Source organism: Pararge aegeria, chromosome 26 (genome assembly GCF_905163445.1).
Source record: "Pararge aegeria chromosome 26, ilParAegt1.1, whole genome shotgun sequence".
Taxonomy (NCBI): Eukaryota; Metazoa; Arthropoda; class Insecta; order Lepidoptera; family Nymphalidae; genus Pararge; species Pararge aegeria.
In genome coordinates this window covers 257,515-284,972 of record NC_053205.1, presented here as the reverse complement: position 1 = coordinate 284,972, position 27,458 = coordinate 257,515, and the positions used below count along the sequence as shown (strand labels likewise).

The 27,458-nt window shown below is 39.8% G+C and overlaps 2 protein-coding genes across 2 annotated transcripts; one reads left to right on the top strand and one right to left on the bottom strand.

Moving 5' to 3' along the window:
* Positions 1-1,808: 1,808 nt before the first annotated feature.
* On the top strand, positions 1,809-17,563 carry LOC120635395. The gene is made up of 10 exons (XM_039906403.1): positions 1,809-1,868; positions 2,718-2,801; positions 6,662-6,727; positions 10,634-10,748; positions 11,768-11,866; positions 12,789-12,943; positions 13,925-13,985; positions 15,642-15,742; positions 16,603-16,683; positions 17,480-17,563. Exons 1-10 carry the CDS (start codon positions 1,863-1,865, stop codon positions 17,561-17,563), a joined length of 852 nt encoding a protein of 283 aa, XP_039762337.1. The 5' UTR covers positions 1,809-1,862.
* A 7,536-nt stretch (positions 17,564-25,099) lies between these two features.
* LOC120634995 lies at positions 25,100-26,152 on the bottom strand. Its single transcript, XM_039905902.1, has 2 exons — positions 25,648-26,152; positions 25,100-25,392 (listed from the first exon to the last, which is right to left on the bottom strand). The coding sequence occupies exons 1-2, from the start codon at positions 26,150-26,152 to the stop codon at positions 25,100-25,102; spliced, it is 798 nt and encodes a 265-aa protein (XP_039761836.1).
* Positions 26,153-27,458: the final 1,306 nt, after the last annotated feature.

The window sequence follows — 27,458 nt, the reverse complement described above, 5'->3', positions numbered from 1 at the left end:
AATCGATACAGATTTTTATTTAATTTTTGTCTGTATGTCTGTCTGGCTGTCTGTCCGGGCATCACGTGAAAACTTCTGAACGGATTTAAATAAATTTTGTATAGTGGTAGCTGTTATTCCGGCTCAACATAACCCGAATACTTTTTATCCAGATAAACAATAAGTTTCCTCCGGGAAACGGGATGAAATTTTTTATCAATTTTACTTCATAGCTCCGTTAAATTTGAACCGATTTTAATAATTCTTTTTGTATTTGAAAGTGTATACTATCAAGCATGTATTGTCTAATTTTTATCAAGATATGATAACTGTTGTCGGAGATAAAGGACATAACTCTTCGCAGATACCAGCAAGTCGCAAGGCATATGGTACAACGATCGAATGCATGCGTACCATCTTACCAATATTATAAATCCGACAGTTTGTGAGGATGGATGTATGTATGGATGGATGGTTTTAGTGTATATTTTACTATGGTTTTCTGTAAATTGACTGAAATATAACGATGTTTTCTAAAGATGTCATACCGACCGAATTCCGCAAAGTAACGCCTGCTTCTATCGAATATTTGAATAATATACATAAATACTTATAAAATACACATAAACCCCATTTTCCAGTTTTGGGAATCGAACCCACGGCCTTGGACTCCGAAAGCAAGGTCGCTGCCCACTGCGCCAATACGTACATACGAATACGGTTCTTGGTCTCCCGGTTTGGCCTTCGTAAGACAATATAAAGGAATGGAAGGCTATGTATGTAAACGTTAGTAGTATTAATATTTTCAGAAAACGCATACATTAATTATTGCTGAAGAAAAGATTACTTGAAATGATAAACAAAACAACCAAAAAAACCTAATAACAGTTAATTTAGAATTTTTTATTTTTAATTAGAACTTATAAAATAAGTATATGCTAAGTTTACTTTAATGACTAATGTGATATTGCTCTAATCAGATTGCTCTTCTAATATTTTTAAATGACATTCTGAGATGTTAATAACAAAAAAAAACACCACTTTGTTAGTCTTAGACCAGGACGCGTTTGGAACCCTCGTAGCTTTAGTTTTAAGTTTACGAATGTGGTTATCGCCATCATCTCACTACCGTGTAATTCTTATGTACGCATCAAAAGTGCCACCTGTACAGGGCCTCGCAATATATTTATAATAATATGATCTTTATTAAACAAAACATAAGTAATTATAAACAAAAAGTCGATATAAACACTCGACTAACTACAAACGGACATAAATTATTAATATCTGCATATCATCTGAGGAAAGTACAGAAATCGTTGGTAACATTAGATCTACCGTTACCTCAGTTTGAACAATAATATATTAAAACACATTTAACAAATCGTGGTTACTACACGATTGATGAATTTCTTAACGACAAGGCTGCTTGGAAGCAGCTCACTCCGCTCTCATCTCTCACAAAACAGACAAATTCTTAAGATTGTTAAAATTTAAAATGATGTTGTAGAAGAGCAATCTGCTGAGTTTCTTGCCGGCTCTTCTCAGTGGAATCTGCCTTCCGAACCGGTGGTAGAGTCACTACAAAAGGACATACTTGACGTTTCAAAAGTGCTTATAAACTGGGCCTACTTGAAATAAATTAATTTTGAATTTGAACTATTGTGATTACAGAATTTAGTTGATTTAGATTCAGCATTTTGAGTGTAGAATGTGCAGGTTTCAGCCGTTCTGGCGGGCGGGTAGCACTTCCCCGCTGGCACAGTTGGCGACCCGTTGCGTCGCGGGCCACCGCGCGCCGCGTCTATATAGCCGCCGGCGCAGAGAGTCGCCGTGTCCGTCCGTCAGCGACGGCTCACAGTGCACAGCAGTACTGAGACAACATGAGGGTGAGTGCACGACTCATACTTATCTAAAAAAAATAAACATGTGTGTTCTTATCTACACGCGTTAGAAGTTATACTTCTTTGGCGTAACAAGATAAAAATCTTTTCAACAAAAATTTTATTTTCGCCTTATCCTACGTTTGTAGAGAAAACGACAATGACAATAGAAAAAGGTATTGTTTGAATCATTGAAAATCAACTGTCAGACCTTTTTTAGAAACACTAAAATGATGACTATAACTAACTTCGTGGTGTCGTTTTTCTGTGCGCGCGCTTCGTAAAAATTTACTCTCACCATTTTTCCCTAATGCGCCAAAAGAAGTATAACCTGAAAAAATCATTGAAACTGTAGTGTGGCGAAAAGCACACGCAGTATCGAGCTAATTCGAATAATTTGGGCGGTCGTTGGCTCCTTCTAGCGAGCCAAGTGATCGTGGCAGAATGTATTTGAGTAAAATATTTCGAGTTTAATGTGAATTATATGCTTTCTTTTAGCGTATATCATAAGTTTAGACCTTTTAAAAGATATGTATCTTCTAGTTGTGAACCGGTAGTTTATTGAATGCAATTTCTTTTAATCGATTTAAACGAAATTGCATTTATAAAATTTTCAGTACTTTATAAATTAAGCTACAGCTTCCGCCGATGCGGAAATTAGATATGCCTTTTACATCAGTCTTATAGCGACTGTAGCCTAGTATATTGCTTCTTCTTTAACTAAAGAGCTAAGCACTTTTCGGTGTAGCCCTCACGACCTTCTGACATTGCCGTACAAGTATATTACACTACAAGTTTATTGTTACTTCTAACGTTGAAATGGTTGCACTCACGATGACGGATGCTCTGTCGCAGCTGATCTGTCTGTGGTGCGCGCTGCTGGGCGTGGCAGCGACTCAAGAGGACGAGCAGTACTACGCGCCGCAGACCTTCGCGCAGGTGAGCCCTCCATTTATAACTGCGGAAGTGTTTCTTTGCTTGATTTATTGGAGTTTACTCCTTAAGAATCGATTTTCATATATAAGGCGCCCGGTATGAGAAAAATGTGAGGATTAAAATCTACTGATGAATGACCTCGTTACGTTTTCGCTTTGCGACGTTGCATGCCCGGCAACTGTGATGCGCAAACATGCAACGTCGCTCTCGTCTTATTTTTCCTATTTAAGTTACCAAGGAAACCGAATAATATCTAGATAAAGAAACAAACACATAAATGTATGGGACAGAGCGAGATAGAACACATTATAATTTTTTTTTCCTATTCTAGTTACCATGGAAACTAAATAATAAACATTACATTTATCCTAATAGTTCTGATACTCTACATCCACCTCAATCTCCCGTAGGCTACTTTTAAGAAGTTACACTTCCGCCGTGTGTGAATAAATTGCACAGGATTTTTAATTTACCCTTTCATATGGTAATAATCTTTATTCAGTTAAATAAACTCTTTTTGCGTATGTTTAGACAATCGTACTTAAGGATTAAACTCCAGTCGTGCGTCGGAGCTGACACACACTTTTATTATTTATTGAAGTAAAAATTCTTTAGGTGCGACTGGGGAGTAGGTCAGATTTTTTTCTGACGGAAGTAACGCTTACGTCAGACGTCTGTATAGTTTCCGCTATTTAAAAATAATAATTTGGATTGGTCGTAAGAAGCGTGGAGTATATGACATATACTTATGTCATATACTCCACGCTTCTTGACTTACACGCCAGCTAGTGGCAAATATCATAATCAATTAGGATTATTCATGTTCAATATTTCCAAACGGATCAATTGTGGATAGCAAAGTGAATAAAAATTCAAGTTTTAAAATAATATTTTTAATTGCAAAGTTTTTAGAACATCTCTAAATATACTTGTTTATTTATTACTTTTGTAAGAAATAAATTACCTGTTAAAAAAAATTCTCACGATTGCGACATTCTATAATATTCAATGACAAGGTTATATTGATATGTGATTATCTAACCCTCCATTTTCTACTCTCAAATAGTGAATATTAAATGAAATGGCGGAGTCCCAGGAACATTTTACTCTTTCATCAATAAATAATAATATAAGTTTTACTTCCATCGCGCGTAAGGGTTACACGCACATACTTTTTTATTTACAAAAACGGACACTACACTTCCCATGTAGTCCCATTTTCACCAAAGGGAAGGGATCGTGGACAAATTGAGGGAACTCTGCAAATAATAATATAGTGGCACCATAATAGTTCATGCCACTTTTTCAGTCAGTCTTTGGTACCTTCCTACCTAATTATTTTAAGCTCTCTCTAAATAATTTTGAATACTTATCCGTTGTCTAAGCTTAATAGGGACTATCCCAACAAATCTTTGTACACGAAGTACTCAACGCCAACATATATAGCTATTCGGCCAGTGAAGTTCAAAGGTCTCCCCTGGGACACTCACCTTCACTAGGTAGGTACTCCTTGATATTACAATGGAGAACTTTATACCATTCTGGGTCGATATGACTTATCTCCCAATGACCCCAGCGCGGCTAGCATGCGTAGGAGACGATTGTCTCCGCGAGAAAAGTATAAAAATTATCTTCTCCCACAGCTTGATAAACTCTCAGAGCACTGGAAATAATATCCTTTTTTTCATATGTCTGTGTAATAATAAACAGGGGTAAATTTCCCCTATTCCATGTTCCCGTGCATTAGCAGATGGACACTTTAATTATATCCCTTCAATTTCTTAACGACAAGGTTGCTTGCAAGCAGGCTCAGCTCTCATCTCTCATTTAATTGTAAACTGTAAAATGATGTTGGAAAAGAGCAGTCTGCTGAGTTTCTTGCCGGCTCGTCTCAGTGGAATCCGAACCGGCGCGGTGGTAGAGTCACTACAAACAGACTGACTTGTTCTGAATTGATGTTTCAAAAGTGCTTATAAACTGGGCCTGCTTGAGATAAATGAATTTTGAGGAGAAAGAAGCCAGTGGTGGGGTATACAGCATGTTGCTATGTGTCGGGTTGCACAATTATCGGTTGCGCGAATGGCGCCACAGTCCACCGCGCGGCCGCTATTGGGCGCGCCACGGTTCACGTGCTCGCAGTGAGCACGAACACTCATTAGCCGTTTGCTAACCCGCCTGTACTTACCCTTTTGAGTGTGTGCATTCTTCATAATCAGCCGACTTGAAAAAGGAGGAGGTTCCCAATTAGACTGTATAGATACAAATAAATAAATAAATATACTACGACAGTAAACACATCGCCATCTAGCCCCAAAGTAAGCGAAGCTTGTGTTATGGGTACTGAGAGGACTGATGAATATTTGTATGAATGATATACACAAATACTTATAATATACAGATCAAACAAAAGTTTTCCAGTTGTGGGAATCGAACCCACGGCCTTGGATACAGAAAGCAGGGTCGCTGCCTACTGCGCCCTTCGGCTGTCAAACCGTATGTTTTTTTATAGAAAATTACTAGGTACTTTCTTTGTTAGGTATTATAAGAAAAGGAAACAGTAAACAAAGTATTTGTATACTCTGTGATTTCACATTATACTATGCACCGACTTAAAAATTATGTAGAAAATACTTATATTAGATTTTTTGACAAAGTCGGTTTTTCTTGTCAAAAAACTTTTTAAAAATTGCAGGTTTCCTCACGCTTTCCTTCACCGTTGAAGCTAGTGATATTTTTATTGCTTTAAAACGTACATAATTTAGAAAAGTTACGAGGTGCGATTCGAACTCGGCCCCACGAAAGTGAAGTCAAGTCCTGCTGTTCCAGCCATGTTTCGTTACCCTTCTGGGAGTTATAAGATTGACGATGGTTGTATTGATCAAAATTGGTGTTTAGCCTATGAATTAAAATAGTAAAATACGTGATACATGTATCAATTCCATACTCAAAGAGCATAAATAAGAGTTGAAAGTTTATTTCTAAGAACGCGCCAATCACTTTATGAAAATGTTTGTAATAACTGAGGCATGCGGTGGGTCGTGTTTGTGAAAGAAATTTTGAAATTGAGAATGAAAGTTTGTATGGAACAAAACTTATTTTTAGTTATTATGCGTGTCTGTGGGTTAGAATATAAACCTGATAAATCAATACTTATGTACTGATAGTGTCCCACTGATTGAAGCGATAGCCCAGTGGGTAGGAAGGTCGACTTCACAAACAGGTGGCCGAGTTGGAATCCCAGAACGCACCTCTAACTTAAGTTTTAAGTTATGTGGGCTTTATAGCTTATATATCACTTTCTTCAACGGTGAAGGAAAACATCGTGAGGAAACCTGCATGCCTGAGAGTTCTCCACAATGTTCTGTAAGGTATGTAGAGTCCACCAATCCGCACTGGGCCAGCGTGGTGGACTAAGGCCTTAACCCCTTCTTATTGTGGATGGAGACCCGTTGTGATGATGATGACGATGGTACCACCACTGAGCAATGGTGTTTTTGTCAATTTGACGACCGATTGGCGTAGTGGGCAGCGACTGCTTTCTAAGTCCAAGGCTGTGGGTTCGATTCCCATTACTGGAAAATGTTTGTGTAATGAACATGAATGTTTTTCAGTGTCTGGATTTCTATATGCATTTTATATGTATTTATGTAAATTATTCATAAAAATATTCATAAGTCATCTTAGCACCCCTAACACAAGCTACGCTTACTTTGGGGCTAGATGGCGATGTGTGTATTGTCGTAGAATATTCATTTGTTTTAACTATACTGTCAAATATTTTTACAACGATAAAAAACAAAAGAATTTGATATTATGTACCTACACCTATATATAACACCCATAATGATCATATTCACCATCAGGGGCCGCGTGAGATGTTCCGGCCGGCGGACTCGCCGTGGGCGTCTTCGCAGAGGAACACAGAAGTCGTGAGTATTGCCAGAGTCATTATCATCGCTACAACCGAGTCGTCCACCGATGTGCATAGGTTTTTGGTAGGGAGTCTGGGAGATCTGGTTCCGCTTGTATCCAGGGGCTCACTGGGACTAGTCTGACTAAAGTTAATATGTTATACGCTTCATAGTTACGCTTACTATGAAGCGTGTGACAATTGTTTAACTGTGGTAATCGATCAATAAGATTATAAATACAGAAGGACGCCCCCTCGAATTCTTAATTCATAAAGTGATTATTATAGTTTTGATTCAAAAAAAAAATCAAAGTTTATTTATTTCAAGTAGGCCCAGTGTATAAGTACTTTAAAAACGTGCGTTTTTCCACATGAACGCGCGCCGTGCGCTTTAAAAAAAAATATTCTTGTTAATGTTTATTTTAGTAGTTATCCATTATATTGTAAGTCTATTTGACCTAAACCAATAAAAATCATCTTACTTATATCCCGGGGTAGCCGGAAGAGATCTATAGAGATAAGCTTTCCTTTGTACACTTTATGTATCATATGTTGTGAACATATGATACATAAAGTGTACAAAGGTAATTTTTGGTACATAAATAATAAAATAAAATAAATAGTTTAGTTAAATCCCCGCCATATTCCTGGGATATTTTTATTGTTTTCATATTTTCGGTATAGATAAAGTCCTGTATACAAATGTTGATAATTAGGTATTGAAACCTTCATGTGATAGTATTATCACTCATATCCACCAATAACTCATGTTTCAATATCCCGCAGTTGCATAAATATTATATTCATTATGAGTGATCACGTGAACAACGAAAATCAATACTATTTTTGTACCGCTATGCTGGCATACCTATCACTCTGTAACACCTCCGATATATATAATTTAATCAATAGATAGATTTAGTAATTGTATGTGGCGATTTCAATGTCGACATTTTACTAGAAAATGCAACAACTGCTAGATTGCTTAACTTATTTAAATGTTTTAATTTGTGTCACACTTTTAGTGAACCTACTAGAGTAACTGCAACTTCAGCATCCTGCTTAGATAATATTTTTTTCAATTGTGACATTTTAGATAAAAGAATAATTAATAATTTAAGGTCAGATCATTGTGGTCAACTTATTACTGTTTTAAATACTATCAATAAAAGCAGACAAATTATAAAGTGTAGGCCAATAACTAAGACTAAATTAATGCGATTTAAACGTGAAATTACTGCGAAAATCCCTGGTATTGCGTGCGAACATTTTCATCCGGACAGTCTTTATAGTGCACTATTTAATACTATAAACAACGAATTTAATAGAGTATTCAACTTTAAGCACATCAATGTCAGTAATAAATTAAAATTTAGTGACTGGGCTACTGTAGGTATATATAAAAGTAGGGAGAAGTTGTATGAGCTGTATGATGAAAAACAATTTAATCATACTCCAACTTTCGTAGAACACGTAAAAAAATACTCTAAAATATTTAAGAATGTTTGCACTAATGCGAAATCGCTACACATTAAATATAGTATAATGAAATCTGATAACAAAGTACAAACAACCTGGAAAATAGTTAATTACGAGTCAGGAAAAACTAAATCTCGTGATGTGGATTTTGAACTTATTGTTGATAACAATAAAGTGACGTCTGACAGGGAGGTTGCTAATACTTTCGAAAACTTCTTTCAGAATGTTCCCATTTTGTTAACAGATTCTCTAAGCTCTTCACCAATAGCAGCTCAGCGTATATTGAGAGATAATGTTAAAGAGTGCAATGTTTTATTTAATTTTAAACATATATCTGCAATAGATATTGTAAAGAATTTCAGGTTATTAAAGTTGAAAAAAACCGGTGATCTGTGGGGTATGTCGGTGATGGTCATTTCTAACATTATTGACGTTATTGCCCCTTATCTAGCCGTAATTTTTAATGAATGTGTTGATATGGGTATTTTTCCGAACCTAATGAAATGTAGTAAATTAATACCCCTTTTTAAATCCGGTCATAAAAATGACCTTAACAATTACAGGCCTATTTCAATCTTGCCAACTCTTAGTAAGGTCTTTGAAAAAATTATACTTTATCAACTTTTAAATCATTTTAATGTAAATAACTTACTTCATCCGGAGCAGTACGGCTTCACTAAAGGTCGTAGTACAACGGATGCAGGCGCAAGACTCATAAAGCATATTTACGATGCCTGGGAACGTTCGCAGAATGCCATTGGTGTTTTCTGTGATCTGTCCAAAGCATTCGATTGCGTTGAACACAAAACGTTGTTATTAAAACTAAGCCACTATGGCATCAAAAACGTTGCACTCAATTTAATTGCCTCTTATCTAAGTGATAGAGTTCAAAGGGTATGCGTAAAAGACATAAAGTCTAAGGGATCATCTGCCTTAATGGGTGTCCCACAAGGCTCAATTTTGGGTCCCTTATTGTTTCTGGTGTATATAAATGATCTGCCACACCATGTCAGGGGCACTTGTGAGATTGTACTGTTCGCAGATGATACATCTCTCATTTTTAAGACTGATAGAAACAAAGATAATTTTGACGACGTAAACCGTGCTTTGTCACATGTGTCAGACTGGTTTACTGTTAATAACTTACTTTTAAATGCAAAAAAAACCAAGTGTTTGGAATTTGTTTTGCCTAACGTAAAAAAAATTGATAAAAACATCATAATAAATGGAGAAACACTTAAAATAGAAAACTCCACTGTTTTTCTAGGAGTGACCTTAGATTGTAAACTACAGTGGGGTACCCATATAGAAAGCCTAGCGAGTAAACTCAGCTCAGCTGCATATGCAATCAGGAAAATTAGACAGCTTACCGATGTTGAAACAGCTAGGCTTGTTTATTTCGCATACTTTCACAGTATTATGTCCTATGGGATCTTGCTGTGGGGAAAAGCTGCAGATATTGAAAGTATATTTATACTACAGAAAAGAGCCGTACGATCAATATATAAACTTGGATCACGCGAATCGCTTCGTGAAAAATTTAAAGAAATAGGTATTCTTACAGTAGCTTCGCAATACATTTATAATAATATAGTGTTTGTGAGGCAAAATATTACTCTTTATAAATCAAAAGCTGAAATTAACAATCGACTTACCAGAAACGGTCATAAATTAGTGATATCTGCATATCGTCTGCGAAAGGTGCAGAACTCCTTTGTGGGGTTGAGTATACGCTTTTACAACATGATTCCTAAGGAAATTCTTGACCTACCAATGCATACATTTAAAAAATGTGTAAAAACGCATCTAGTACAGCGAGGTTACTATACATTTGATGAATTCCTCAATGACAAGGTAGAATGGAAGCAGCCAGCCTCGCTCTCATCTCCCGCAAGATAGCAAAATGATTGTAAATGTTGATGTTGGAAAAGAGCAACTACTGAGTTTCTTGCCGGCTCTTCTCGGTAGAATCTGCTTTCCGAACCGGTGGTAGAGTCACACAAACATGCATACTTGACGTTTCAAAAGTGCTTAGGCCTAATGCCTACTTGAAATAAATGAATTTTGAATTTGAATTTGAATTTTGAATTTGAATTTATACTTCGACAATACACACATCGCCATCAAAGTAAGCGTAGCTTGTGTTATGGGTACGAAGATGACTGATCGATATTTTAATGAATGATATACATAAATACTTATAATATAAATATAAACACCCAGACACTGAAAAACATTCATGTTTATCACACAAATATTTTCCAGTTGTGGGAATTGAACCCACGGCCTTGGACTCAGAAAGCAGGGTTTCCCACTGCGCCAATCGGCCGACATTTATACTTGGCGTCCTTAATAAACGTTTCCAGTGAGCGACTGAATATCAGGCGTGTGCTCTTGTCTCGCGTGTGAGCTGCGGGTGTCCTTCCTACACACATGTGTGTCGCAGGTGGAGCCCCACTACCGCAGGGCACTGTTCCAGCCCGCGGGCGACGTGGCGGCGCAGGGCACTCTGGCGCCCACCTCCTGGAAGAGCGCGCAGCCCTACGACGCCTACAACAGAGGTGCGTGCACTTAAAGATTTTTAATATTTTTATTCTTGCTACACGAATCTATATGTGACGAACGCTTGCACTCGGGTTTCGGGCACGTAACACGACGGGGTGATGGTAGCCTGGAAAAAAGAGTGTGTGTACTTATTTACACCCGTTAGAAGTTTTACTTCTTTCGCGTATGGAAAAAAAATAAAAATGCAGTAGTGATTAAAGATGAATATTAAAATTAATTGAAGATTGTTATCGATTTTCATGCCACCTAGAACTAACTTTACAATGTAGAATTCAGGAACACGTCGGTGTGCGCGCGCTTCACTAAAAATTCACTCTTATAATTTTTCTCCATTGCGCCGAAAGAAGTATAACTTCAAAAAATATCGTAACAGGCAACACCGAAGGCAAAATAACTAGTAGCAGGTCCCCAGCGATATCAGCTGACCATGGCCGGTTGTATCAAATCACCGAAATGGCGACCAAAAGAAGCCGATGGAGACAATTTACCTACTCGAAGTTGAGATCTCACCAGGACTACGATCTTCAGTAATGAAGGAACGACCACAGAACATTCAGAATCCTCGTTCTGCCATTATTGCATGCAGTGAATTGTGTGCAAAAACAGAGAAAATGTTGGATTGTTGCTAGCTCACAAACTTTTCCCATTTTCCCTATTTTATGGTTAACGTTTAGAGCGTTCAAGGATAAATACTAACTGAAAACGGTTAAAGTTTAGTAAATGGTATGAAGTGACCGTTTGTTCGAGAAACACTATTACACATAAGACTGTAATGTACCTCGGGTACTCTATATTCAACTAAGTCTTTTTGAATAAATCTGATACATGCGTTAAGGAATCTATCGTAAGCCCTTTTTCTTATTTCTAATATAATAGCTGGTGCTCATGAGTCAGTAATAAAACCAGAATTAGTACATTAAAACAAAAATGCATATAGTAATGTTTACGTAATCTGCTTACATAATATTTGAACGGCATGATGGCAGCACTGACGCGTCAAACCAATCGTCGCCAGGTGCTGAGGAGCGGCGGCCGGAGCCGTGGCGCCCGCCACCCGGCGCCAGCACGGAGCGGCAGGCCAACATCCTGCACCACAAGCAGTCGCTCAGCTCAGGTTCACTTAGCTTTGAAACCTACAGGACGTCAGAACCATTTTTTTTTGACAAAAAGAATTGACTTTGTTATACAACTAAAAAGCAAGAAATAAATATCTTCTACGACATTTTAAATTCTGTACCAAGTTAAATGTAAAACTACTGGTACTTTGCTTGCTTCTGTATAAAAGGTAAACGAAGTATATGACCTAAGTATGCATGTAACATTCAACATTTTACTTGGCACCGATCTATTAGCTGTATAACAAAGTCGGTTCTTTTATGTTCATTTTAATTTTTGAAGTAAAACTTCTTTAGCCGCGACTAGGTAGGAACTCAGATTTTTCTGACGGAAGTAACGCTTACGTCAGACATCTGTGTTATTTCCGAAATTTAAAAATAATTATTTTGATTAGTCGTAAGTATATGTCATATACTCCACGCTCCTTGACTTATACGCCAGCTAGTGGCAATCAATTAGGATTATTTATTTCCAAACGGATCAATTGTGAATAGCAAAGTGAATAAAAATACAACAGTTTATAAAAAAAAATTAAAATTGCAAAGTTTTTTGAAAATCTCTAAATATACTTGTTTATTTACTGCTTTTGTAAGAAATTGATTGTTGATAAATTTTCTGACGATTGCGTCATTCTATAATATTCAATGACAAAGTTATATTGGCATGTGCTGATCTAACCTTCCATTTTATACTCTCAAATAGTGAATATCAAATGAAATGGCGGAGGCCCAGAAACATTTCACTCTTTCATCAATGAATAATAATATAAGTTTTACTTCAGTCGCGCGTCAGGGTTACACGCACACACTTTTTTAATATTTAGTAAGGATATGCGCCGAGACCGGCGATGCGTGATGTGTGTCCGTGGACCGGTGCCGATTTAAGGAAGTGGGCATCGGATACAATATTGTGTGTTGCAGAGGGCGCCTTCCGCTTCGAGTACGCGTCGGACAGCGGGCTGGCGGCCGGCGAGGTGATCGAGCCCGACGGCTCGCGCGTCGGCGCCTACCAGTACAAGGACCCCAGCGGCCAGCTCGTCAAGCTGAAGTACCGCGCCGGCAAGCAGGGCTTCCAGGTGCGTCCTGCTACTGCTCACTGCTGCTCCGGCGGGCTGATGCCATCGAGGCGTGCTCTGTACTACTACTGGCAGCTGCTGGGATCACCAACCCGTCTGCCCAGCGCGCTGGTTACGGGAAAACTTTTCCGTTAAAGACTTTGTGTCCAGCAGTGGACTGTTATACAATATTAATTATTCGATGAGGATACTAATCTCACTGACGCGACTTTCTTCGACTTCGAAATGAATAGAAAACCTTTATTAGTGTAACTCAGTACAGTTATTCCTTGGAATTCTGAGCCCTAAGCTAGGAAAGCCAGTATCTTAAATTCAAATTCAAAATTCAAATTTGAATTCTTTATTTGGAAAAAATATGGCAGGTACCTACTATACTCTTATATAGAGATGTTATCATTTTGTGTTTCACGCATATTTTGTCGTACACATCGACGTCCAAATGTTGAGGTAAATTAACAAGCATGACATTAAGAATAATGTCAGTGGAGGTAATTAGGTGCATATATCTTATCAAATATTTTTGTGCCCTAAGAATCCCTCGACTGAATAAAATGAATTTTGTAAGAGCCATCGAGCTTAGGGGCAGGGAAGGCCGTTAGTTACAGCCTCTTAACATTAAAGGTAATTTACTATAGTTCTTCAATTTGGCTATTGGACCCCCGAAAGGGAAGCTGAAGTCTTACAGCGGGGAACGAAAACTGCATGCCTAAGTTCTCCATAATTTTCTCTAAGGTGTTTGTGGTCCACCAATCCGCACTGGGCCAGCGTGGTGGACTACGCTCCTATATAATCCTTCTCACTCTGAGAGGATACGTGTGTGTAGTGACCGCTAATGCGTTGTTAATAACGTGACATAAATCAGGAATTAATGAATGAACTTGTCAAAAGATACCCTTATGTGTTTGGAGATTCCCAAGAGTCACATTGAGACTATCTCTCCAGTTTCTGTGTGTCTCTCTGTAACGGTTTGTTTCTGCGCAGATCCTCGAAGGCAGCCATTTACCGAAGAGTCCAGAGCCAGTTGCGCCGCCGCCAGCTCAAAGTAAGTGATTCTTTCTTCAGTCTCGTCTGTGGTGCGACTTCTAACTAAAAAAAACGACAAACGAAGAAAGCGACAAGACATGTTTCCTTACTAGGTGATGCTTCTCCGGCGGTATCTTATATAATTCTCATGATTTTATTATTGCATAGAAATTAAAGTGCAATGAATAGTTGTGTGGAAATATGTAGACATAAATAACTCAGACACGACACACTGACCATCTAAATGGTGTATTCTATAAAACTCCATACAAATTCAAAATTCATTTATTTCAAGTAGGCCTAATTTAAGAGCACTTTTGAAACATCAAGTCAGTCTGTTTGTAGTGACTTTACCACAAGTTCGGACGGCAGATTCCACTGAGAACAGCCGGCAACAAACTCAACAGATTGCTCTTTTCCAACATCATTTTAAAGTTTAACAATCTATAGAATTTTTCTGTTTTGTGTGAGATGAGAGCGGAGTGGCCTGCTTCCAAGCATCCTTGTCGTTAAAGAATTCATCAATTGTGTAGTAACCACGATTTGTGAACAAAATAATGCAGAGATTTAAGTTATCTTATATAGTAACAATGATTGGAATTATTTACATTGTAGAACAAGTATGTATTGGTACAAAAATCACATGATAGTAGATTATGCTTCGCGTAATGTTTCATTGCATTTTACAGTCGAGGAGGTAGATTGCGAGGGAAAAGACAGGATGAGTTTTTAAATACGTACTCAGAATACTGACCATTTTTTTGCTGTTTTTCCACTGTATGAAAGTTTCTTAGGGCGGTCTCTAGATTTTGGTTGAAACAGGTTATTCTTCACAGGTTGACTTAAAGCAGCATTAGAAAGGTCGCCAATATTAATATTAAAAACTCGACATCCAGCTATGAACATGATATCGAGTATGGGTCAATGACCAATGCATGCATGATTACACTTTTATTTTACATCAAAGAAAAAAATTTAGATACAGATCTAAGAAAGTATAATTTGGTGACCTTATCGCTACATAGCGATTTCTTCCAGGCAACCAAAGGCGTGAAAGGAAAATACATAGAAAAGAGGTAGGTAGGTGCATAAATAAGATTTAAACATTACACAAATATAAAAATAAAAGTATATAACTATAATATATACCGTACTCAACAATTGTATTACATTATTTATTTGTTTATTGTTATTAGGTTCACAAAACAGGTAATAAAAGTAGATCTAAATATAAGTAATAACAAGTTTTGTTCTAAGCTACAACCCAAAGTATGTGTACACAACTTGGAATAAAATTAAACAGAAAGTAAAGATAAAATTAAAGTTGAAACAAAAAAGAGACACTTAAAAATATATATAATTTTTTAAGTGTCTCTTTTTTGTTATATATAATTTCCCTAAAGAGTATGTGGAATAGTGATTAATATAATTTGTATATATAATTAGATATAATATAATTTGATTTTCAAAAATATTTATCCTTTTGTTAAAAATGTCAACATTACGATTACTTGATACTAAGTCATTATAAAGGCGGCACATGCGTGCGATGGGATGGGATTGATGACATCCTCAAATGTAAATGTATGCACGAGATGGGACCGGATCTGAGTCCCGCTGGGCGCAGAACCGGTGCGCATGCGCATCGTGTAGTGCTGACGGCGACTGCTTGCAGCGGACGCGTACTACAGCTCCGCCTACGAGCAGCAGCGGCGCCAGTACGAGCTGCAGCAGCACTACAACCAGCAGCGGCCCGAACCCAAGCAGTGGCAGCAGGTGAGAGCGAGACAACCAATCCACACTGGTGACTTCCGTCGACTGTACAGCGTGTAACGGAATCACCAAATACTGTTGAATGATGTATGTTTCTTAACTTGCAGATGACATAAAATGAAGAAAATCACCAGTACGAGTTATAAAAAACTTAAGAATAGGCATTGTAAGGGTTATAAAAAGCCTACCCTTGAGTATTTACAACTCGTACTGGAGATTTACTTAATTTTATACCCTGTGCATACCCTGTGCATACCCTGTGCATACCCTGTGCATACCCTGTGCATACCCTGTGCATACCCTGTGCATACCCTCTGTGCATACCCTGTGCATACCCTCTGTGCACGCCACTGCTCTTAAGGAAGTAAAGTCAAGAGAAGCATATTCATTTCTTCATACAAATTAATTGAAAACATTCCAAGTGTTTACTTATGACAAGCCTATTGAAGATAAAATACCGACACGCGCATAGTACCTACGCTACGCGACGCGTACCTAATAAAGTAAAAGATTTCAGGGCTGTATCCGATTTCTTTTCGTAAAAACTGTGACAGTGGTTTACTCAAAAACTGTTAGCGTTTCCGTTTCACATATAAATCTTAGAGACACTAAACAAAAAAAACTTGTTTTGAAGAGTTGTTTGCATTGATACCTCCTTCCCTGATCTATGACCGCACCTCACATCGTAGAAATAAATTCCATCCTCACCATCTGGATGCCTGGTGTTCTTATACTATTCGCAATACCAGATTGTGGAACAATCTCAGTTATTCACGGGGCGGACGTTTTAGAGCACCTCCAACAAAGAAAGCTAGAAATTATTAAAACGCTAAAAGCTGTACTGTGTGTGTGTGTGTGTGTAGGACAGCGGCGCGGAGGGCGCGGGCGGCGGGCGGCCCTACTACACCAACAACTGGGCGCCCGAGGGAAGAGACGACGGACAGGTAAAGATAAACACGACGCCGGACAGATTTTCAGAAATCAATCATAAATCTTCAATCAATCAGAAATCTTTGACTTAATTAATTTCATTTTCATAGCTAATTGCATTTTTTTAAATCTTTTTGAAGTTATACTTATTTTGGCGCTTTAGGGAAAAATTATGAGAGTATTTTTTTACGATGCGCGCGCACCGTCACGAAAAACCGACACCCTGATGATAGCTACAGTCAACAATTTTGTTTTTCAATAAAAGGTTTGACAGTGTACACTTTGAATTATCTAAGTCTGCGGGCTCATTCCGGTGATTTAATTGATTCAAGTGTACACACAACAATCTAAAATTTTAATGTTCAGTGAAACTTGGTTTTCCAATAATGAGATAACTAGATAATGCGTTCTGATAAATCTATTAAATACCTTTTTTCTATTGTTAGAGTAGTTATTTCTACAAATGAAGAATGAGGCGAAAGATAAAATGTTTTAAAAGATTTTTATCCTGTTACGCCAAAGAAGTATAACTTTTATTGCGTGTGATTTAGAAAAAAAAATATGAGTGAGTTTGAATATTTTATATATTTTTATTATCATAAAACTTATTGTGATCCACAATTGTAGCAAATAAATTTTGATTATTAGTACATAATGTCAGTATCTAATGTAGTCAGTAAATAATTCACAGGGAATTATTATTTCGGTTTTCATTCACACGTATACCGGAATAGTCACGTATACAGAAAACGTCTTGTGTTCGAAGTTCAGCGTAACGTAAGCGTTGACTCACGTGGTGTCGTGTTGCAGTACCGTGACAACGAGCTCGACGAGCAGAGTCGCGGCGGCCCGCACTCCTTCGGCGAAGGGTACGCCTTCGCGTTCAAGGGCTGAGCGCTGGGGGGAGGGGGAGGAGTTTTGGAAATAAACGAATGTACCTGTTTGCGAGACTTTCATTTACCTAGCCAACTGGTCACCCCATCTGCCATTACTAGAGACCGGCAGAGCGATTACGTCCCTACAGGCGTAAATCTTTGCTTTTAAACGTCACTTTTGTATTTTCATTGTATCCAAAAGTGATGTTTGACAGCAAAGATCACGAAATACGAGTCACTTCATCATAGAATTACGAACATACAGAACCCTCATTCAGCCATTATTGCATGAAGTGCATTGTGTCCAAAAACAGTGAGTTCGCTGCGCCACCACCTGTGAAGTTTTACTCAGTTTCACTCACAATTTTCTCGTTCTACTCATTTTATGGTACACGTTTAGAACATTGGAGGTAACATAATCAATGTCAACTGCTTAATAACGAGTCTGGAAAAACAAAAACTCGTGAAATAGACTTTGAGGTAATAGTCAACGATAAAATAACCTCCCATCTTGTTGACAGATCCTGTAAATTCTTCACCCACGGCAGCTCAGAGTATATTAATTAACAATGTAAAAGAGTGCACCATCTATTTGAATTCAAACATATATCTGCAAAAAATCGGGAAATGACTTAAATAATTACAGGCCTATTACAGTGTTACCAGCACTAAGTAAGATCTTTGAAAAAATTATAGTGGTGTAGCATAAGTGGGAGATCGCTTGCGGTAGTCGCTGAAAAACCACTACTTTCATTGTTTCATTACTTACTCGGTTGGGCGGAAGCGGTGCGCGGTCGATTATATCGGCGGGCGTACGGTGTTTCGTTCCAAGCGTGCAGAGTGGCGGCGTAGCGGCAACGCTCGTCGCCTCAAAACTCCCGCGTGATCCGGTTCGAGGACACTGCCAGGCGGGGAGTTTGACTGGGGCGGTACATCTGTCAAAGAATAACGCAGGTGTCCTAAGGCCAGCTCAGCGAGGACAGAAGCCTCGCGTGGAGCAAAAGGGCAAAAGCTGGCTTGATCCAGATGTTCAGTACGCATAGGGACTGCGAAAGCACGGCCTATCGAACCTTTAGTATAAAGAGTTTTTAGCAAGAGGTGCCAGAAAAGTTACCACAGGGATAACTGGCTTGTGGCGACCAAGCGTTCATAGCGACGTTGCTTTTTGATCCTTCGATGTCGGCTCTTCCTATCATTGCGAAGCAAAATTCGCCAAGCGTTGGATTGTTCACCCATCAAAAGGGAACGTGAGCTGGGTTTAGACCGTCGTGAGACAGGTTAGTTTTACCCTACCGATGGCTTGTCGTTGCGATAGTAATACTGCTCAGTACGAGAGGAACCGCAGTTTCGGACATTTGGTTCATGCACTCGGCCGAGCGGCCGGTGGTGCGAAGCTACCATCCGCGGGATTATGCCTGAACGCCTCTAAGGCTGAAGCCAGCCTAGCCGAATCCGGCAAGGGTATGCTCACTGTGGAGCCCCGAGAGTCTGGAGGCTCTAAACAATGTGACTTTACTAGTCGCGCTTCACTCGTGAGGTGCGACGTCGAAGCCCATTTGGAACGCGGCGATCGGTGCGAGCGGTCTTAACACGTGCACTACGGCGCCGAAGTTTCGAATTTACCTCAGTTCGATGTCGGGGCTCGGAATAGTCTGTAGACGACTTACGTTCCTGGCGGGGTGTTGTGCTCGGTAGAGCAGCGTCGTGCTGCGATCTGTTGAGACTCAGCCCTACGCCAGGTGATTCGTCCGAGGACGCGTCAAAACACAGCATTATATATTATAATAACTGTAAGTGTTCAAAGACTAGGCCGCGTCTGCATCTGCCGCTTGGCTGCACTGATGATAGCTGGATCAGTGTTAGCTTTAGCAGTAGTTGCAGGGCGAGGTTTGTCGTTTTTACATTTATTATGTTGATTAGATAGATGCAAAAACAAACATACATCACACTATACTTTTATAATTATCCTATACAAGTACAAGTACAAGTACAAGTACAAGTACATTTACAAGTACAAGTACAAGTACAAGTACAATTACAAGTACAATTACAAGTACAATTACTTGTGGTGACATTACTACATAGAGTTTGAGAATTATTAAATATATATATTTCAAAAGTATCGAAGAATCAATACACGAACTGCCCACACACTTGTAAATATAGACGCGCAAGATCGTTACACGAACCACTTACCATTTTTCAATATATAAATGTCTATCAAACGATACGAGAACCGATAGCTAAATAAATGTATTATAGTAAAGTACTATGTAAACACATATTACATAAATAATAAAATTTTCGACTGAACCGTCCGAACCCAAGTGCCCGGCCTGCGGCCGGGCACCCGTCATAATCATGTTCTAACCTAACCTAACCTCAATCTAGTTTCCGGATTCCGTTAGACTTTAGATTCAAGATTTAATCTGAATATTTGCATTAATAAAAAATCATATTAATATTTGTTATTATTGATGCATTATGTGACTAATGAAAAACTGTATATTTATAAGAGTACAAAATACAAAACAATAATTTTGTTTTTCGTTTTTGCACGCCTCATAAGCGAAGCGTTGAGGTTGTGCTCTACTCTCGACATTTCAAAAAAAGCAGTTTTCTCGAAACTGAAATTGATTTTTTGTTATTTATATTGCACTTACAGGTTAATTTGAGTACACTAATATCAAGTCAAATTAAATTTGTCAGGCACATAAAATACATTTCAATAACAATTTTTTTGTTTAACATAGTAAATAATAACATTAAACATAATCTTTTCTGGACGTCCGTGTATGGACGATCGAAAAATGATCGTATCGGAATAATTTTTTTTTAATTATCTAAAGTAACACACGACATAATTTCTTAGTTAATATGAGCGTTCAATTCACTGTCGTTAAATTTCCATGTAATTATTCTAGCTAATATTAATTGTAACTTTCAATGTGCAATCGTTATGACATTCCCGTGTCTTGTTTACAAAAAATGAATAATAATTAATATGAAAAAAAAAAATTGTAATGAGCATTGCAACAGTTTCAGTTAAAAAAAAATCAATTTTATTATTTATATACAAATTTTTTAATTTTTTTTTTAACGGTTGTGAACCTAAGTGTCTTATTCATACCACCCGTCTTATTCATATACCTAACCTAACCTAACCTAACCTAACCTAACCTTTTTTTTTTTTTTTTTGACGCTGGGAAATGCGTTTATGCATCCCCTCCGGAAAACAGCGCATCCGAAGCTGCGCCGTTTCCGTAGGGGTATGTGGGACTCACTGGCATAAAGCGGCCAGAATACCCACTAAAACCCAGCGATGTTCCTACTCGTCGCCTAGTGACTGGGACATGGGAACACTTGCGCAATCTTCCACATCCCAGCCAGCGGCGTCTGCCGAGGCAGACCCTCCACAGGGGGACCTTTTCGAGGTCTCCAAACTCCGTCAGAGGCGTACCAGGAACATTCGGTGCGCCTCCCGACTCGAGGACGTTTCTCGTCGGGCGACCGATACCTCAAATCAGTCGCCCGAGGCTCCTCGTTAGGGTGGCAGGTGGCGTTCGTGAGCACGTCGCCTGCGACCCGCTCTTCGGCGACGGAGAGGATGCGCGACTGCGTCCTCCTCCCGCCGCCGTTCCGCTGCCTCCTTCTGCGTCATGACCTCCTCACAGAAGGAGGCGACGGCGTTCCAGGACCTCTCGCCGCTCACCATGGCGCGAACAACGGTGGGCAGCGAGAGATCGGGACCAACTATTGCCACGAGTGCGGCTCGCTGAATCGACCACTGAACGCACGAGTCCAGTGTGTGCTGTGCCGAGTCCTCGGCGTAACCGCACTCGTGGCACCCCTCTGTGGGCTCACGTCTTGCGACCTTGCACAGATACCTCCCAAAGCATCCGTGCCCAGAGAGGATCTGCACAAGGTGGAAAGACAGAGAGCCGTGCTTCCGGCCCGTCCAGAGCTCGAGGACGGGCTGGATCGCCTCGATCGTACGGTGGCCGGCCGTCGGCGCAAGAAGCCGCTCCCGCCAAAGAGCGACGAGATGGGCCTCCGCCGTTGACCGCCACGCACGATCACTCACCGGCGCAGGGTGCTCCCCCCTCAGCCGGGCATCCACCCTCCGCCAGTATGCGCTTGCTAAAAAAAAATAGGAAATGGAAAGCCCAGGTATTCAGATATTCACTTCAATACCCACAATGTTCAGGATGGCACTTAGATCTTTCATTAATTAACAGTATTGTTGAAGCTAAATACCTAGTTTCTTATATTAAAGTATTCATTTTATAAAAGACATCATTAAAGCCCACCAACCTGCTTTAGAGCAGTGTTGTGGGTCTGTACTCTATAAACCTGACTTCCCAAGGAGTGAAATAAAACAACTGGACTGACTCTAATACTGTATATTAAGCTTCTCTATAATTCATATTACTTGTTACCTTCAAATGACTCTACTACCAGTTCGGAATGCTGTCTTCGGCAGAGAAGACCACTGGCAAGAAACTCTACCGTTGCTCTTTTATTCAATCAATTAAAACAACCTATAAACACAATTACAACATCATCATTACAACGTCATATGTAATAACGCTAGGCCCTTTGATACAAGACATATTTTAAGACAGGTCAAACATAACTACTATTATCACTTATAACATCAGGACTTTTGGAACAAGTTGTTTGTATAGAGCAACCTCTGCTACATAAACTGTCGGTATAAAGTTATGCTAGGGCTCCATATATGATACCTAAATAAACCAAGGGATGAGATATACTTATCTGATGTAACATCAGGTACACCCATAGTACCAACAACTTTTAACGACTCCATCACCAGTACATACGACTTGTTTCGCCACAACAATATTTCGTTAAGTGTATCGTTTCCATTATAAATCATCTCAACCCAATTTGTAACGTTCTATCCACAATACTTTACTTAATCTCCTTCTCTTAATTAATTCATTTTTAAATCCGTCCTCCCTTTTCTTTGCCGCCAATCTAACTTGTCAAACCCGCGTCTCCCGCCATAGATCCTATACTTTTATTTGACAGTTTACTAAAGTCCATTATTCTATTTTCAATACATTATCAATGAGTATACAAACTATTATTTGTTGATATATTTAATATAATCATCGGGTTTATCATAGATAAAGTGCTGTAATTCCCTATTTCCTAACACGGCCATTCTGACAAGTACTTCGTTCTCGAAGTACATAGGGTTATTCTTTTTAGGTATATGTATTGTATCATAAGTCTTTAGGTTCAAAGAACATCCTTATAAATACATCATCTTATGTACACCTCTATAAAATTAGTTCATGGTATATAAGCATAAAAAATCATCAAATCAGTTACATTCTGTATACACTTTTATCAATAAACTGTAAACAATATTTTATCAAAAGATAGGCATAATCATAACATTTTATAATTAAAGTGAAAGAGACCAAAAAAAAATTATTTCATTAAAATTCCACACCATTTTACATATTACAACAATATAATACTTCTAATAAAGTAAAATGATTAATTTTCAACAATGTAAATCAAAAATACTCATTTTCATTTATCTTGTACATTTTAACATGTACAATCACAATCCAAATATTTCCATCTCAATATAAATCTCAAACAATTTATCCTTTTGCCTCTAGTCCAACTTTATCAAAATATCCACACAGGTAATTGTATTTCCCATAAATTCTGTCATTAACATTGTTAGTCTCATTTAGTCACAGATGCAATCGGTACAGTCTAATAGTCAATCCAATATATACCAAAACACCAACACCCACTGGTGATATCAACAACATCATCACTCTCAAGTGATATCAATAACGTCATCACCCACTGGTGATATCAACAACATCATCACTCTCAAGTGATATCAATAACATCATCACCCACTGGTGATATCAACAACATCATCACTCTCAAGTGATATCAATAACATCATCACCCACTGGTGATATTCATATTTTTTCCACTGTCCAAGTCAAGTAATATATAAGATAAATATAAATAAATTAATATAAAAACGCTAAGATGGAATTATTTCTATTAGTTTACATCTTTTTTTTTATCATCTCATCATAAAAGCCAAGGTTTATGTTTAATTGTTATTTCTATTATTCAAAGATTATTTCAATCTAAACATCAATTAAACCACCTGTTTAACAGAATATAATCTAATTATTTATAATGCAACTAATATATTTTCCTTTGCAGCAGCAACATTATTTTGTTTATACATAATTGTATTTTATTTATATCATTTTTAAGAACTTCTCTCAACATCATACTGAAAGATCTCTAACCTAACCTAACCCACAACATTTAAGCTGACTCCTAATACTTTTCTTCACACAACCCAACATATAAACTATTTCATTTAGCTATTCAGTAGTAATTTTCCCTATATGTATTGTTCTGATACATAATCATATTCTATTCTATTCTACCAACAAAATTTTTTTTTTTTTTGTTTTGTTTTGTTTTGTTTTATGTGTATTCTTTTATATGTTCTGAATAATTTACATAATCTCTCCTATCTCGGCTTTCCTGACAAGTACTTCGATCTCGAAGTACATAGAAAAGTTCCTTAATAAAAGTTAACAGCTCGGCTAACCTGACTAGGTAATTATTGAAAACTGAGCACACAAACATAAATTAAAAATTAACACACATTCAATTTGGCTAACCTGACTAGTTGCTTAATTTAAACTTGAAAGCTTGTATGAAATAAATAAGAATTATAAGAAAAATCTATTACACATTACGTTCGGCTAACCTGACCAGTTAATTTATTTTAACCTGGACAGACTAATAAAATAAAACCTAACATAAATTCTATTTGTCTAACCAGACTGGTTAAATAAAACTTGATAATTCAAATTTATCAAACTTATTACACATTCTGTTTGGCCAACTTGTCTTGTTGGTTTTCACAAACAAACTTAAATCAATTATATTTTGGACTTAATCATTTCAGCAAAATATACAAAGAGCCACTAGTCCATATCAGTTTCAGGTAATAAGTACTATCTTTCAAAAGTAGAAATCACAAAAAGATAAAATAAATAAAAATATCACATCAATTGGTTCCCCAAACCACATATCCTTCAATGGAATTTTACCAAGTCTGGTGCTCTGTCTCCAGAGTGTTTCTGTTTTAGCACATACCAGCTATTAGTTAGACATCATCAAAAACATCAAACCATGTACTATATCCACATTTGCCGGGATGGTTATTAATTGGTTCCCCGGACCACATATCCTTAAATAGAATTTCAACAAGCATGGTGCTTTGTCTCCAGAGTGTTTCTGTTTTAGCACATAGCAGCAAAAAGTTGAGGCATCATCAAAAACATCAAATTCTTTATTATGTCCACATTTGACGGGATGGTTCTAAAAAAAGTAAATCTGCATTAGAGAAAGGCATAAATTGGACATGAATAGGATCCAACTTCTGATGCTAAAAAAAAATAGGAAATGGAAAGCCCAGGTATTCAGATATTCACTTCAATACCCACAATGTTCAGGATGGCACTTAAGCCAGATCTTTGGCAACGCCGATGGCCGTACGCAGCAACCTAACCGCGTCCCTGTAGAGAGAGTAGAGCCGCTCCTCTTCCATCAGCTTGCGTCTTCTCCGCCGGCGGCAACGAGTGTATTGGCGTCTCGCCGCCACGCAAGATCTGCGCAGCAACGTGAGCTCTTCGGACCACCAATACACCGCTCGCTTCGAGGGGACAGAGTGTACTCTCCGCATGGCCCCGTCGCAAACATGCGACATTGCTACGCCGAGGCGTGCCACTTCCCCCTCAACTTCTTCCACGTTGCCTTCTCGAGGTGCGGAAAACCACGCCTCGACGAGGGCAACCTCGACCAAAAAGTCCCGGTCAATGCGCGACAGCGACCAACGAGGACCGTCCCCTCGCAAGGGGGTTGGACCGCTCGGGAATACTGAACTTGCGGAGATACCGAACCTCAAGTATCTGTGGTCCGACAACGTCTCCACGTTCTCCAGCACCTCCCAGCCCCGAACACGGCGTGCCAGGGCAGCATCTGCGAAAGTGACGTCCACAATGGAGCCACCCTGTTGCCGCACGCATGTGTTTACCGACCCTCGGTTTAAGACCGTGAGGCCAGACGCTGTCGCCCATTCCTCCAGCTCTCGTCCACGTGGATTTGTCGTTGGACACCCCCATGCCACAGATTTTGCATTAAGGTCCCCAGCGACAAGAACGCGGCCGGAGCGTCTTCTGCTTATCAGGACGCCGACTTCGGCAAGAAACTGCTCGAAGTCAGCGAGACTCTTACTCGGCGAGAAGTACACTCCAACCACCATTACGTCGTCAATAAAGGCCGAGACGTATCCCCGACCTCGCCCTACATTAACGAAGGCCGGGGAGCCCACTATGGACCGGGACGTCATGGCTACAACACCGTCCGTATCTCCCACCCAATTATCCCCAGAAGGGACGCGGTAGGGCTCAGCTACCACGGCTACGTGGATCGACCACTGCGCCATGCTCTGGAAAAGGAGGTCCTGAGCCCTGGCGCAGTGGTTGATATTTGCCTGGAGGAGGTTCAGGTCCATTATTATTCTTCGGCCATTGGAACCTCCTCAGTCCCCTGCTGCGTTTCCGCTTGCTGAGGTGAGCAAGAAGACTGCTCAGTAGCCTGGCCTGCCTTCCCTCTCTTCTTCTTGCCCCTCTGTGGGGATACGCAGGACTTGCTGCCCACGCGATGTTCCGCCGGTCTGCCATCCGCCGCACAGACCACGCAATGTGGTGAAGCGGAGCATTCACGGGCCTTATGACCCGGTCGGCCGCAGCGATAGCACAAACCACTGCGGTCGACCCCTGCCTTGCACTGGGCACCCATGTGCCCCGGTGCCAGGCACCGATAGCACATTAGGGGACGGGCGTCCAGCAACTTCACTTGCGCAGACACCCATCCCACGAGGAGCCTTCCTTCTGCTACCACCTTCTTGGCAGCTGCAACGGGACAGTGCACTAACACTGCCCCTAGCCCGTCGTAGCCACTGACAACTTTGCCAGCCCGCACTTGCTCGACGGGACATCCTCCTACCGTTGCCACCGCAGCGATAACCTCGGCGCTAGTGACGGAGTCGTCCAGGCCTGTGATCCGCAGGTCAACAGACTTCGAAGGCCTAGAGATCCGAACGACCTCGTCACCCAAGACCTCTCTGAGCTTTTTAGCCAAGGAGTCCGCCTTCTCAGCACTGGAGGCCCCAGGGAATTCGAACAGGCGGCCTCCTGTCGCCGCCTTACGAAGTCGGACTCCTTGAGCACCAATGTCTGCCGCGTTTATTTTCGCTTTCGCAGCGGCAATGACTTTTGCATAAGTCGCGCCTCTTTCTTCCGCCCCCGGTTGCAGCGTCAATACTACTGCTGATGACCGAGGTGTGCGGAGTTTGCTGGCGCGACTTTTCGCATCAGGTCGCGCCTTGGGACCTACTCTCGTCCATTCCGCCGATGACTGTGTCTTCCGCTGCTCCTGGTTTGCGCAAGCTTCCTGGTTTTTCGTTCTCTTCTTCTTCTTCTTCTTTTTCTTCTTATCCCCGGAAGGTGGGGTAGAAGAGGAAGAAGACGGGTCCTCTTTTGCCTTCCTTGCTTGTGGCCGACTCGACTTAGGCCCAGCTGGGTGCCGGGTTGCTGCAGAGGGCTCTTGCCCTGCAAGCCTGCTGTGTCCAGATCGGGCGGATCCTGGAGGTGCGCCTTCAGTAGGAGGTTTTGCGGTGTCTGGAGCAGATCCCGAAGCCGCGGCAGCATATGTGCGCCCGTCTCGTCTTTTGTCGGTCGCCAAAGGCGGCCGGAGGTTCCTCTCCGGGAGCAGTCTGTCCTCTAGTGACGCTAAGCGGGCATTCATCATTCCTCCGA